The sequence below is a fragment of the Tupaia chinensis genome, unplaced genomic scaffold (assembly GCF_000334495.1).
Source record: "Tupaia chinensis unplaced genomic scaffold, TupChi_1.0 Scaffold149383_1, whole genome shotgun sequence".
Classification (NCBI taxonomy): domain Eukaryota; kingdom Metazoa; phylum Chordata; class Mammalia; order Scandentia; family Tupaiidae; genus Tupaia; species Tupaia belangeri.
The window spans coordinates 2,310,264-2,325,707 of record NW_006209227.1 but is presented as its reverse complement, the minus strand read 5'-3'; the positions used below and the strand labels follow the sequence as shown (position 1 = coordinate 2,325,707).

Below are 15,444 nucleotides of genomic sequence, written 5' to 3'. Positions count from 1 at the left end.
AAAAACACCTGACTTACTTTAGGAGGCTTCTGTCAAATGGCTAGAGAAATGTCGCAAAAACTAGAAACTGTGCTTATGGTGACATGTGAGAGAAGCTTTTTTAAAAAAAGTTTTCTTTATTCTTGACAGAGTATGTGCAAGTGAGGAGGAGGGAGAGAGCCAGATGGGAGCACCTCTACAGGGCCTGGTCGCCACGGGACCCTGCTCCAGCCCACCCGCCTGCCAGACTCTGGGCGCTTGTGCACGTGCCCAGCATTCTCAGGGTGACTAGGCCTGGAGCGCAGACTGCAGCTGCCAGGTGGGATGCCGCTTCTCTTGAGCAGAGCCATGCCATGGAGCCAACCCAAAGTAAGTCTTCTTTGAAAATATATTCCCAGCAGCTACAAGAGCCTGGCATGCTTATTGGGTGTGATTTTAATGAACTCAGGCCTGTCACTGGGAACATCTGTAGTGAAAGCCCTGATCTCGAAGTGGCTTGCCAGTGGTTAAGGAAAATCTCCTGGAAGCACTTTTCCAGCTCCTGAGGCTGAGGACACCACTCAGGTGCTGCATGCTGAGAGCTACCACAACCCTGTGGGGCTACCGGTCTCCATGACAGCCAGCCAGGCCTGCAACCAGAGCAACTTGACAAAATTACTCAGCTCCGTCCCTGGTTCCTGGCCCTTAGGACATCTCTCCACAATCAACCCTCCACATTCTACTGCTTTTTCCTCACTTGTGCTCATATTCCTTCTGCTTCCTTCCCTCAAAACAATCCACTGTGCCCTCCAAGACTCTAGTTTCACTGTTAAGAAATTTTCCTCACCTTTGTAGAATCTGTTTTTTTGTGCCTATAACACTCTGCGTGATCCTCTGAAACTGAAGTCAGATGTCAGTCATTCTAAGGGGGCTTCCCAAGCCTGTAGGAGACAGATGTCACCTCTTCCCTTTGCTTATGCTCAACTACTTGTCCTAATCTCTGTTTGTTTCTAGTACACCTGTGGCAACTACTGTTTCTACTTTTTCCAGGTTTCCTCCTCACAGAGATAGCTTGTTGCTGCACTGTAAGTTTAAAATGCCAGATTTTGCTTTACAGTTTTTGGTGTAATGAGAAATAGCCACAATCTGATTCAGGCCACAGAGATGTCTGCTAGGAGATTTGTAAGAAGATATTCTTTCCAGATGAAAGAATTTCAAGAGAAAGGCCACTCCCTTTCTGGATACAGGTACAAGGGTGTGCCATCCAGAACTCCTAACCATTGCACAAGAAATCTGAACCCAAGGTCAGCACACCAAGAAACAGTGAGCAGTTCACGCGCGAGCCCAGAAGGCTTGATGGTGTCGCCGAAGCAAGCATTTTGTAAAGCCTTATAGCCAGACCTTGATACACGAGGCAACATTCTCACCCACTGCTTATGCCACCTGTAAGTGGGCACTTTGATTCTGCAGCCTCAAACACCCTGTAACATTTATTAGCTAAAATGGATCCTCAAATTCCTATTTTTCCTTAAGTTGCCAGAAGGCACAAGTACTCTGAGAAAGGAGGAGAGACAGCACCCCCCAGTGGGGTGTGGTTACACCACAACCCCCACCCCCTTCCTCTTCCCACCATGATGCTAGACATGCACGCACACATACCCAGCATGGTTTCAAGTTGCTGGCTATGACTCAAACCAGTGTCAACCGTGTAGAATTTGGCTCCCGTAACCGAATGGGGTTACACTATGGGTGGGGTCAGCCCAATGAGACATTTACCTCTTGAATATTCGTCACCCACACAGTCTGTGAGCATCTTGAAGATAGACACAACTTCCTAGAAAGGCTTCTTCACCAAAAAACAAGCATAACTTGCATATGGTACAATTAACTAAACATGTTAAATGAATAAACTGAAGAATAAGTCAATATACAATCTAATCTGAACGCTAGCTACTGCTACAAGAATTTAGGTTTTTGAAAGGGTTTGCATCCAGAACCTAAGCGAAAGCAAGTGATTCCCAGCCTTGTGTCAATCTACATCCTTAAGATACACACAAAGATCTACAGCCTTGAGAGTAGACTGCATATGGGACTTCCGTGAGTAAAGGGGAAGAAATAGCAGTGGACAAACCTGACAGAATTGCTTCAGCCAGGTGACTGAGGTCTACACCAGCAGTCATTCATTATATTGGTAACTCCCTTGTTATGATGTGACAGAAATGTCACTTGGCCTCTGTACACTTCTTCCCAAATGCCTACAGCTACGGTCTATTTATGAGAAAAATACAAGGTGAATTCCAAGAGAGCAATAGCCTACAATATACCCACCAGGTCGGGGCTTGCAGGTGGCGTGGTGGTTAAGGGTGCTGGACTCTCACATGGCTGACCATGGTTTGAGTCCCAAATGGGATGGCTTGCTTTCTCACTTTCTCTCTCTGTCCCTCTCTGGTCAAGTTAAAATAAATAAATAAAGTTCAATAAAATAATTCTTAAAAAAAGAAAATGTCAAGGTCATCAAAAACAAAGGAAGTCAGAGACAGTGTCACAGCTAAGAAGTGCCAAAGGAGATGTAACAACTAACTGAAACGTGATATTCTCAATGAATTCCTGAACAAAAAAGAACTTTAAGAGAGAATCACAGAAAATCTGAGAACACTATAGACATTAGTTAATACATCAGTACTGGTTTATTAGTTGAAATAAATGTAGCAAATTAATGTAGGATAATAATACAGGAAGCTATGCCGGAAGCACACGGAAGCTCTACCTCCCTAATTTATCTAAAAAATTTTCTAAAAATATATTCTAGTAATAGGGCCAGTCCTTTAGCCCAGTGTCAAAGGGAACAAAATACCACATGGCCAAAAGCACCTTGAATCCTAGTCCTGACAGCTTGAACAACACACTACGCATGCCCCAAATCCTAACAGGATGGAGAAATGGAGGAGGAAGGATTGCAGCATTATCACACCCCCAGCAGGAGTGGAGTGTCCCCCCTCCACCCTCCCTTTCTCTAGAGAGTGCACACACACTCTGGCAATTAACAATAAACAAGTGCAGGAAGTCTATTATAAAATGAGATGTACTGGCTTCCTGTACTAGCACAGTTACATGGTTAGATCAACTGACCTTAATGTGATTATCGAAGCTGAACAAAATGTAAAAAACAAAAACAAACAAACAAAAGTCTACTCTTAAAAATCCTAATGTAATGGGCCATCCTGATAGTGGTTAAGGGAGATGGATATCGCATAGCCAACTAAAATTGAATCCTGGCCCCGAAGGCTTGAAAAACACACATGGTACGTGCACGTGTGTGCCCAGGTCTAGACAGAATGGGAAATGGGGATGAAGGGACTGCAGAGTAACCTACACCCCACTGGGGGCTGCTTTCTCCTACTCTTTTTCTGTCTCCAGTAAGTACACATGCCTTCTGGGAATTTAAAATTTAAAAAGAAGAAGACAGAAAACCATAAACATGTATGCAACTAATAACAGAGCTTCAAAACATATGCGCACAAACACCAACAAAACAAATCCAAAACCACAGTTTCAGATTCTAACATACCTCTATTGACAGCTGCAATTGACATAACTAGAAAAACTTAACTATATAGAATATTTCAATGCTATCAATCACCTTGATTTAACTGTCATTCATAGAACACTACTGAATAACTGAGGAATATACAGTTTATTCAAATTCATATGAAATGTATATAAAGTCAAGACAGACCATATTCATATCCAAAAGTGAGCCAATTTTAAAAACTGGATCTTATGGACTACATCTCTGACCTCAATGTAATTAAGTTAGAAATGAATACAAAAAAGATTACGTGGAAAGGTTCCCAAATACTTGGGAAATTAAATAAGCTTTTTCCAAATAACCCATATGCCAAAAGGGAAATCAAAGAAATTCAGATTATAAACTAAATGATCATTAAAGACACAATATATCAAAAATTGTGAGATATAGCTAACAAAGTGCTTAGAGGAAAATTTATTGTTTTACATGTACTTGTTAGAAAGAAAAGTTTTAAATTATCTACATCTAGATCGGTGGTGCGATTGACAGCAAACTGAACTGCAGTGCTGAAAGCCACACACTGGCAAACTGTGAGTTTGGATCCCTGGGGTGGCCTGAAAATATGCCAGGTACGTAGGATTCTGATAAGCTAGAAAACTGGGAGAAGGGGATCATGGTGTGAAGAGACTCTACTGAGGATGCTTCCTTCCTATTCTCTCTTCTCTCATATTCACATGTGCTATTGTGAATTTCTAAAATGTTACAAGATTATCTAAATTTCTCGGGAACCAGCAGTTAGCGTAATGGTTATGTCGCTGGACTCCCACGTAGTCGACCGCAGTTTGCGTCCCAGACCCGGTCGCTTAAAACTCACACCGGGCGCGTGTGTGTGCGTGCCCAAGATCCCGAGAGGAGAATGGAGCAGAAGGGATTGCGGCGTGACCATCCCCCCTGGGGGTGATTTCTCGCTTTCTGTCTCTATGTCTCTCTCTGTCTGCCTGGCAAGCGCACATGCCCTATAGCAAAAATCTCTCCAAAAAAAAAAAAAAAAAGATTATCTAAATTTCTGTCTTAAGAAACTAGAAAAGATAAGCAAACTAAACTAAGTACTAGGAAGAAAATAGTAGTGATTATATGGGCCAGTTCTATGGTATAGTGATAATGCACTACTCAAGAGAAGCTGAATCTGACCAGCCCCGAGGCCTAGTGGCTAAGAGAGCTTGATCCCAAATGTCTGACTGCAATTGGAATCTTGGACCCAGCAGTTTGACAAGCAAGCCAGGCACGGCTGTGACAGGCCCCAAATTCCAACAGGATAGAGAAATGGAAGAGAAAGGATTGTAGTATGACCGTGCCCCAGTGAGGGGTACTTTCTCCCTCTCTCTGGCAAGCACATTTGCCCTCTGGCAAAAAAAAAAAAATAAAGTTAAAGTTGTGGTGAAGGAGTGCACAACTCTGTGAATACAATGAAAACCATCATATTGTTTTAGAAAGAGAGAAAGAGAGAGAGAAGCTGAATCTCATGTGTGTTCAAATACCTGGCCCTGTCAGTCTGAAACATGCTCAAACAGGGAGGAGTGCCTAGAATCTAGGGCTTAGAGGACTGGAGGAAGCGGGGTTGCGACGTGAGCAAGCCCTCTAGAGGGTGCTCTCCCTCATGGACATGCACACACACACTACCATCAATAAAGTAGAACTTTTTTTTTTTTTTTTTACTTTATGCTACAGGATGCGTGTGCTAGCCAGAGACAGAGAGAGTGAGAGAAAGTAGAAATCAGCCTCTGGGAGAATGGCCACATCACAATTCATCTTCTCAGTTCTCTCAGGATACTTGGTGTGACCTTCAGGCAGCCAGATCTAGGACTTGAACCGCAGAGTCAGCGTGTGGAATCCAGCTGCCTTTACCTCTATACCACCTGCTGGCCTAGGGAAAACATTTTTTGAAAAAACAGTTTTGAAAAAGTCATTGTAGGAATTGATGAAAACATAAATAAGAGAAAATTAATGCCAAAAATTGATTCTTTTGGGAACAGCAGTTGGCGTAATGGCTATGTCGCTGGACTCTCATGTAGTTGACCATGGTTTGAGTCCCAGATCCGGTAGCTTAAACTCACGTCGGGCGTGTGTACGTGCGTGCCCAAGATCCCGAGAGGAGAATGGAATAGAAGGGATTGTGGTGCGGCCATCCGCCCTGGGGGGTGATTTCTTGCTTTCTGTCTCTGTTTTTCTAGTAAGTGCAAGCACACTATAGAAAAAAACTCTCAAAAAAAAAAAACAAAAAAACAAAAAAAAAACCACTCAACAATAAATTTTAAAACCAAAGATGTGCATAAGATCTATAATAAAAACACAAAGTTACTGAGAAAAGTTAAGAAAAACATAAGGAAATAGGAAGATAAACAAACATGTTCATTGATTGGGAGAGTCAGCACATCTTAAAGAACTAATTCTCCTCTATTTATAGATTTAGCACAATCCTAATTATAATCACAGTAAGCTTTTATTCGTATAGAAATTAAAATGGCTGGGTGCGGTGGCACGTGCCTATAACGCAGCTACCCAGGAGGCTGAGGCAGGAGGATCACTTGAGTCCAGGAGTTCGGGGGTATAGTGCCCTCGGCCGATCGGGTGTCTGCACTAAGTTCAGCACCAATATGGTGACCTCCCAGGAGCAGGGGACCACCAGGTTGTCTAAGGAGGGGTGAACCAGACCAGGTAGAAATGGAGCAGGTCAAAATTCCCACGCTGATCAGAAATTAAGATGATTTTAAATTTTAATATAAAGACAAAAGATTTAAGATCGAATAGTTTTAAATAAAAGAGCAAAGCCCGAAGAAACTGGCTGATTTCAAGACTTACTATAAAGCTACAATCATCAATGGCCAACCAAACAGGATAGGGTGCTGGACCCTACATGGCTGACTGCGTGGTTCAAGTTACAGACCCAGTAGCTTGAAAATCACACTGGGCGAAAAACATAAGGAAATAGGAAGATAAACAAACATGTTCATTGATTGGGAGAGTCAGCACATCTTAAAGAACTAATTCTCCTCTATTTATAGATTTAGCACAATCCTAATTATAATCACAGTAAGCTTTTATTCGTATAGAAATTAAAATGGCTGGGTGCGGTGGCACGTGCCTATAACGCAGCTACCCAGGAGGCTGAGGCAGGAGGATCACTTGAGTCCAGGAGTTCGGGGGTATAGTGCCCTCGGCCGATCGGGTGTCTGCACTAAGTTCAGCACCAATATGGTGACCTCCCAGGAGCAGGGGACCACCAGGTTGTCTAAGGAGGGGTGAACCAGACCAGGTAGAAATGGAGCAGGTCAAAATTCCCACGCTGATCAGAAATTAAGATGATTTTAAATTTTAATATAAAGACAAAAGATTTAAGATCGAATAGTTTTAAATAAAAGAGCAAAGCCCGAAGAAACTGGCTGATTTCAAGACTTACTATAAAGCTACAATCATCAATGGCCAACCAAACAGGATAGGGTGCTGGACCCTACATGGCTGACTGCGTGGTTCAAGTTACAGACCCAGTAGCTTGAAAATCACACTGGGCATGTGTGCCCAAAATCCCAAAAGGAGACTAGTGGAGAAGGGAGTGAGGTGAAACCATCCCCCTGAGAGGTGAGTTTTCACATTCTCTGTCTCTCTATAGCACACACTCCCTACAGAGTTAAAAAAACAAAAACAAAAACAAAGTAATCAAGTCTTGAGTCCAGGATAAAAACCATATATATACAATGTATTTTTACAAAAGCATGGAAGAAATTCAATGGAGAAAGGAAAGACGGCACAAAACGTGGTGTTGGAAACCCATACCTCATACCATACACAAATAATAATTAGAATATACTTGGAAAAAACAAAAACTATAACATTTTCAGAAAAAAAATACAGGAGTTATTTTAATAATATATAGGCAGGCAAATATTTCTTAACAGAAAGGAAATAAAACATACTATCTACAAAAGAAAAACTTGATAAAATTCCAGCAAAACTGGGCCAGCCAGGTGGTGTGGTGGTAAAGGTGGCTGGATCTCACAGAGCTGAGTGCACAGCTCGAGTCTTGGACCCGACAGTTTGTAAAATATGCCAGGTATGTGTGCATGCATGCCCAAAATCTTGGGAGAAGAACAGAGAAGGGACTTCAGCATGGCCATCCCCCATGGGGTATTTCTCACTCTCAGTCTGACTCTGGAGAGCACATGTAGCCCTATAGCAAAAAGGAAAAAGAAAAAAAAAAAAAAAGGTTCCAGCAAAATTAAAAATATCCTGTTTATCAAGAGATGCCACTAAGAAAGCAGACAACCCAAAGCATGGGAGGAAATATGTGCAAAACATTTATTCAAAAAAAGGACTTGAATTCAGACGCAAAGATGCTAAACTCAAAGAAAGAGCTTAAATGTTAAAACTCTCAGGAAAAACTAGATAAACTGGACATTACCAAAATTAAAAATTCAGGTGTCTTAAAGGACACTATCAAGAAAGAAAAAGAGAATAAACAGCCCAGAAATAAATCCACACATTAACAGTTGACTGACTTTCCAAAAGATGTCAAGAAACACTTAATGGGAAAGGGACAGTCTCTGGGTATGTACATGCAGAAGGAATCAGACCCTTGTCTCACATCGTCCTCAAGAGTCATTACATTAACAATTACTGAAGCTGGATGGCTCACAGGAAATTACTGTGCTCTTCTGTTTATTTTGTGTAACTCTGAAATTAGCTGTAAAAAATTTCCTTTTTTACACCTTTTACCATATAGTTGAGCAAAAACAATAAAGATACATTTTATTTTTCCACCAGAAAAACCAGTTTCCATTTGAAGAAAAAAGAAACTTAGATGCAAATAGTAAGCCAGTTAGGCTTCTTTTGGTTATTTTTGGCAAGCAGAAAGGTTTTAGATAGGCTACTTAACACCTTATGTAGCTGACCCTCGGACAATGTCAGGGGAGTCAGAGGCATAGACTGACCTTCTGCATAGTCAAAAAAGCATGTATCCCTTTTTTTTTCTTTTTTTTTTTAGAGGTTTTTGGTATAGAGCACGTGCACTCGCCAGACAGAGAGAGACAGAGAGACAGAAAATGAGAAATCATCCCCGGGAGGATGGCCACGCCACAATCCCTTCTCCTCCATTCTCCTCTCAAGATCTTGGGCACGCACGCACATGCGCCCAGCATGAGTTTTAAGTCACCAGGTCCAGGACGTGAACCGCAGTCAACTACATGGGAGTCCAGCGACATATCCATTACGCCAACTGTTGGTCCCAGCATGTATACCTCTTGACTCCCCTAAAACTTAATTACTAATGGCCTATTGTCGACTGGAAACCTTAAACAATAATCAAACAAACTACATATTTTATATGTTATATGCACTGGGTCATTGAAAAAGTCATGACGTATTTTTTTGTTTTTCTATGCAAAAGGGCATCATGACTTTTCTGACGACCCAGTATTATATAATATATAATTATAATAAACTAAGCTAGAGAAAAGAAAATGTTAGCAAGAAAATCTACATAAGAAAGAGTACATTTACAGTAGTATACTGTATTTTCTAATGTCTTTAATCAAAAGAGATCTGTATATAAGTTGAACTGTGTAGTTTAAACCTGGATTGTCCAAGGGTCAAATGTACTTTCCTAATCGCAAATTCCTAACTTCAAAGGAACAAGATAAACCATCTGGTCACCTGCTTGCGTAACAATTCTTCCTGCTTTCGCCTCTCTTCCTCTTCTCTCCTTCTCTCCTCTAGTCTTCTAAGAGCTTCTTCTTGCTGCTGTCTTTCTTCCTCTTCTCGCTGTCGTCTTAACGCAATTTCCTGCTCTCTCTGGCGTCGCAGAGCCTCTTCCTAAAAAATAAAAGGGAGGGTGGTATGAAACTCTGGGTCTATCAATCAATATATAACATCATAATTTGAAAAAGAATAGATGATGTGTTGCTAAGTCTGCTAACAGTAAATGTAAAAAGTGTATAACTAGGATTTAGAACAAAAACATTTGAGTTGGGAAAGTAGGCACGTTAAAAATAAAAACAGGGCCAGCTCCATCACAGAGCTGTAAAGCACTGTCCAAAAGAAGCTGGATCCACATGAAGACAAAAGTTCAAACTGCCAGCCCAGTCAGCGTGAAAACCACACCATGATCAGCATTCAGTGTAATGGTTATGTCGCTGGACTCCAACGTAGTCGACTGAGGTTCAAGTCTTGGACCCCAGTGGTTTAAAACCCATGCTGGCAGCGTGTGCATGCCCAAAATCCCAAGAGAAGGGATTATGGTGTGGCCCTCCCCCCTGGGAGGGGGTGATTTTTCACTTTCTGTCTCTCTATCTATATCTATGGTGAGTGCACATGCCCTATAGCAAAAATCTCTCTAAAAAAGAAAAATATACCAGAGTTCCAGCAGCTCAGACAGCAGGAGGAGCGGTAGGGTTTATCCGCTCAACTCTGCAAAGGCTCTAGGTGTGCCGCGGCCTCATCAGGCACCCAGCACGCACCCTGTCCACAGCCAAGATGCCCGAAAGGAAGGTCAGCTCAGCCAAGGAGGCGGTCAAGGAAGAGCACAAGAGGAGATCAGCCAGGTTCTTGGCTAATCTTGCTCCTGCAACAGTGGAGATGAAGCCAAAAGAGGCGGCAGGGAAGGATAAATCTTCAGACAGAAGAGTGCAAACAAAGGGGAGCAAAAGGCTGAAATGGCCAACCGAGACACTAAAGATTTACCTGCAGGAAATAGAGAAACTGAAAATGAGGAGATATACCTCTGATGAAGCAGGCGAGAAAGAAGTCAAGTCTGATTAATGTCATATACCAAGTCTTATTAGTGGTCCCTGTCTCCTTTCTTGTACGATCCAGAGGAATATTTTTATCAACTATTTTGTGAATGCAAGTTTTTTAGTAGCTCTAGAAACATTGTTTAAGAAGAAGAGAATCCCACTTCATCCCATTTTTTAAGTGTAAATGTGATTTTTAAGAGGTGAAATCATTTACTGGTTGTCTATTTTTCAGTACAACCAGAAAATAGTGGGATATTGACTTATAGGAGGTTTTGACTCTCTTGGATGTCAGCTTAACATTCCACAGGTGGGGGAGGGTGGGTGGGTTTTATATCCTAAATACAAAGCATACTAAATGGCAGTTTGGAGTCACAGTCGTGCATTTAATGTGTCTTGAATATTTTTAATTACTTCCATTATGTTTTTTAGTAGTATTGTTTCCTAAAGAAAACCACTCTTTGATTGTTCCTCTCCCTGTCAGAATTGTGTGTGCTCTGTAACATCTTTGGTGGTGGTAGTTCCAGGCCACAATCCCTTCTCCTCCATTCTCCTCTCAAGATCTTGGGCACGCACGCACATGCGCCCAGCATGAGTTTTAAGTCACCAGGTCCAGGACGTGAACCGCAGTCAACTACATGGGAGTCCAGCGACATATCCATTACGCCAACTGTTGGTCCCAGCATGTATACCTCTTGACTCCCCTAAAACTTAATTACTAATGGCCTATTGTCGACTGGAAACCTTAAACAATAATCAAACAAACTACATATTTTATATGTTATATGCACTGGGTCATTGAAAAAGTCATGACGTATTTTTTTGTTTTTCTATGCAAAAGGGCATCATGACTTTTCTGACGACCCAGTATTATATAATATATAATTATAATAAACTAAGCTAGAGAAAAGAAAATGTTAGCAAGAAAATCTACATAAGAAAGAGTACATTTACAGTAGTATACTGTATTTTCTAATGTCTTTAATCAAAAGAGATCTGTATATAAGTTGAACTGTGTAGTTTAAACCTGGATTGTCCAAGGGTCAAATGTACTTTCCTAATCGCAAATTCCTAACTTCAAAGGAACAAGATAAACCATCTGGTCACCTGCTTGCGTAACAATTCTTCCTGCTTTCGCCTCTCTTCCTCTTCTCTCCTTCTCTCCTCTAGTCTTCTAAGAGCTTCTTCTTGCTGCTGTCTTTCTTCCTCTTCTCGCTGTCGTCTTAACGCAATTTCCTGCTCTCTCTGGCGTCGCAGAGCCTCTTCCTAAAAAATAAAAGGGAGGGTGGTATGAAACTCTGGGTCTATCAATCAATATATAACATCATAATTTGAAAAAGAATAGATGATGTGTTGCTAAGTCTGCTAACAGTAAATGTAAAAAGTGTATAACTAGGATTTAGAACAAAAACATTTGAGTTGGGAAAGTAGGCACGTTAAAAATAAAAACAGGGCCAGCTCCATCACAGAGCTGTAAAGCACTGTCCAAAAGAAGCTGGATCCACATGAAGACAAAAGTTCAAACTGCCAGCCCAGTCAGCGTGAAAACCACACCATGATCAGCATTCAGTGTAATGGTTATGTCGCTGGACTCCAACGTAGTCGACTGAGGTTCAAGTCTTGGACCCCAGTGGTTTAAAACCCATGCTGGCAGCGTGTGCATGCCCAAAATCCCAAGAGAAGGGATTATGGTGTGGCCCTCCCCCCTGGGAGGGGGTGATTTTTCACTTTCTGTCTCTCTATCTATATCTATGGTGAGTGCACATGCCCTATAGCAAAAATCTCTCTAAAAAAGAAAAATATACCAGAGTTCCAGCAGCTCAGACAGCAGGAGGAGCGGTAGGGTTTATCCGCTCAACTCTGCAAAGGCTCTAGGTGTGCCGCGGCCTCATCAGGCACCCAGCACGCACCCTGTCCACAGCCAAGATGCCCGAAAGGAAGGTCAGCTCAGCCAAGGAGGCGGTCAAGGAAGAGCACAAGAGGAGATCAGCCAGGTTCTTGGCTAATCTTGCTCCTGCAACAGTGGAGATGAAGCCAAAAGAGGCGGCAGGGAAGGATAAATCTTCAGACAGAAGAGTGCAAACAAAGGGGAGCAAAAGGCTGAAATGGCCAACCGAGACACTAAAGATTTACCTGCAGGAAATAGAGAAACTGAAAATGAGGAGATATACCTCTGATGAAGCAGGCGAGAAAGAAGTCAAGTCTGATTAATGTCATATACCAAGTCTTATTAGTGGTCCCTGTCTCCTTTCTTGTACGATCCAGAGGAATATTTTTATCAACTATTTTGTGAATGCAAGTTTTTTAGTAGCTCTAGAAACATTGTTTAAGAAGAAGAGAATCCCACTTCATCCCATTTTTTAAGTGTAAATGTGATTTTTAAGAGGTGAAATCATTTACTGGTTGTCTATTTTTCAGTACAACCAGAAAATAGTGGGATATTGACTTATAGGAGGTTTTGACTCTCTTGGATGTCAGCTTAACATTCCACAGGTGGGGGAGGGTGGGTGGTTTTTATATCCTAAATACAAAGCATACTAAATGGCAGTTTGGAGTCACAGTCATGCATTTAATGTGTCTTGAATATTTTTAATTACTTCCATTATGTTTTTTAGTAGTATTGTTTCCTAAAGAAAACCACTCTTTGATTGTTCCTCTCCCTGTCAGAATTGTGTGTGCTCTGTAACATCTTTGGTGGTGGTAGTTCCAGTTTTCCTAATAATTTTGTTAATGTACTGTGAAAAATTGGAAATCTGAAGTATGTAGTGTGTATGATACTAAATTGTGATTTGGTGGGGCTTACATAACAGCTTTCAACATTTGAAGACATGGTTCTTGACATTCTCTTAAAGAAAATTTGCCTACAAATTTGAAGATGGAATAAATAAAAAAAATCACTATACTTGGCTTTTTAAATTTTTGGTACATATGTTAAGAATTGGGTACAAACTGAAATGTCTGTATTGACCCTTGACACAACCAATAAATCTCAATTACCAAAAAAAAAAAAAGCCAAGCACGTTTTAAGTGTTGCAGATTTGACAGGACAGAGGACCAGAGGAAGGAGATCACAGTATGACCAGACCTGCGGAGGGTGCTTCTCTCTCTCACTTTCTCTTTCTCTGTCTCTCTCTCTCTCTCTCTCAAGCTCACTTTCATATGCATGCCATCATCATGAATAAAGAGGAAAATGTCGTTAAAAAAAAAAAAAGTAAAAATAGGGCAGGCTCTATAGCACAGCAGCTAAATGATACACAGAGAAAACCAGATCCATGTCAGCCAGGGTTCAAATCCCAGCCCTGGCAGCTTGCAAAACCATGCCAGGTCTGTATGCAGTGCCAACAATCCTGGCTGCATGAAGACTTGAAAGAAGGCTTATGGCGTCATCACGCCACACTGGGGGTGTTTGCACATGCTTGCTCTCTCTTCTCACGCATGCTCATGTACCCTCTGGCATTACGGAAAAAAACGTTTACAATTTGTATTTAAAACATTAGTAATCAAACTGCAGTATACTATGAATTCTATTCCAGTCTTCTATATTAGCTAGGAAGGGCTACATTAGAAAACTCAGGCTTTGGTTTCTCCATTGTTAGTCCCATTTTTAAAAAATGTACTTCCTTTTTAAAAAATGTTCGTCTTTATTCCTGATATAGCACACGTATATGACAGAGGTGCACCCTCCAAAGGGTCCAGTCACACCACCATTCTGCTCCTCCAGTCTTCCAGAGTCCCTAATTTTAATCAACTGGGAAACAAAAGCACAGAAAGATCATATCAACAGAGCCACCAAAACTTCTCAGTTTAATAGTGGTTATGTCGCTGTGCTCCCATGTAGCTGACCGTGTTTCAAGGTCCAAATCCAGCAGTTAAAACTCATGCCATGCACCCAAAATCCTGAGAGGAGAGTGAAAGAGAAGGGATTGTGGCATAGCCATCACCCCTGGGGGGTGGGTCTCTTACCTTCTGTCTCTCTGACAAGCATATGTGCCCCTTAGCAAAAATCTCTTAGAAAAAAAAAAAAAAAAAACAAGAAATGGAAGTACTGAGTAAAGCCACGTATCCAAGAACATGTTCTGAAGAACAAGTCTCACAGATACTACTAACCACTACACAGAATAGGGTCCTGTTGCCAAAACCATTTAGGGAACACCGAGCAACACAGAATTCAACAGATTTCTTCCTGCAATGTAGTGGCTCCTCTTTATCCAATCTTTATTCGAGATTGCTGATGGATGCTGGAAATTGCAAATCACACTGAACCCTACATATGTTTTTTTCCCTATACATACAGATCTATGATGAAATTTAATCATGGGGCTGGCAGGTGGCGTGGTGGTTAAGGTACTGGACTCGCACAAGGCTGACCACAGTCTGAGCCCCAGACACAATGACCAAAAAAACTCTGGGCATGTGTGCATGTGTGCCCCAAATCCTAGGAGGTAGGGATGATTTCTCACTTTCTTTCTCACTGTTTCTCTCTAGCAAGCACAGGCCCACTATAGCAAAAATCTAAAAAGAAAATCCTAACTTGTAATTTAGGCACATGAGAGATTGATGGTAACTAGTAATGAAGTAATGGTAATGCTATACTCTAATTAAAGTCACATCAACGAGTCCTCTGTCCTCCAAAGATCTCACTGTACTGTACTCACCTATCTTCAGCCCACGGCTGACCATGGACTACTGAAACCACAGGTTACTAGAAATCAAAACTGTGAATAAGGGGGCGTGTCCCTCATTTTAACTTTCTTTATTTAATGTGACCAGAGGAACAGAGCGAGAGACAGAGAGAGAGAGAGAAAGAGAGAGAGAGAGAGAAAGAAAGTATGCCACCAGGTCCAGGACTCAAACTGCAGCCGACCATGTGGGGCAATGTGGGAGTCCAGAGTCCTTAACCACCACACCACCTGCCGGCCCCAACAAATATACTTTTAAAAGGACACCTTAGGTGGGACGGCAGTTGGCATAATGGCTATGTCGCTGGACTCCCATGTAGTCGAACACAGCTCAAGTCCTGGACCAGGTGGCTTAAACTCACACCGGGCACATGTATGTGTGTGCCCAAGATCCCAAGAGGAGAATGGAGGAGAAGGGATTGCGGCGTGGCCATCCCCTCTGGGGGGGGGGGGGTTTTTTTTTTTTTTTTCTTTGTTTTTTTTTGGCTGTGTGCAT

General features: G+C 41.8%; 1 protein-coding gene across 1 annotated transcript in view; it reads right to left on the bottom strand.

Moving 5' to 3' along the window:
* GIGYF2 (GRB10 interacting GYF protein 2) overlaps positions 1-15,444 on the bottom strand; it is a gene marked incomplete at its 3' end in the record, with an annotated part of 181,145 nt that overhangs the window by 12,379 nt on the left and 153,322 nt on the right. The window contains 1 exon segment of the mRNA XM_027769362.1: positions 11,377-11,535. Coding sequence (XP_027625163.1) covers positions 11,377-11,535 — 159 coding nt within the window.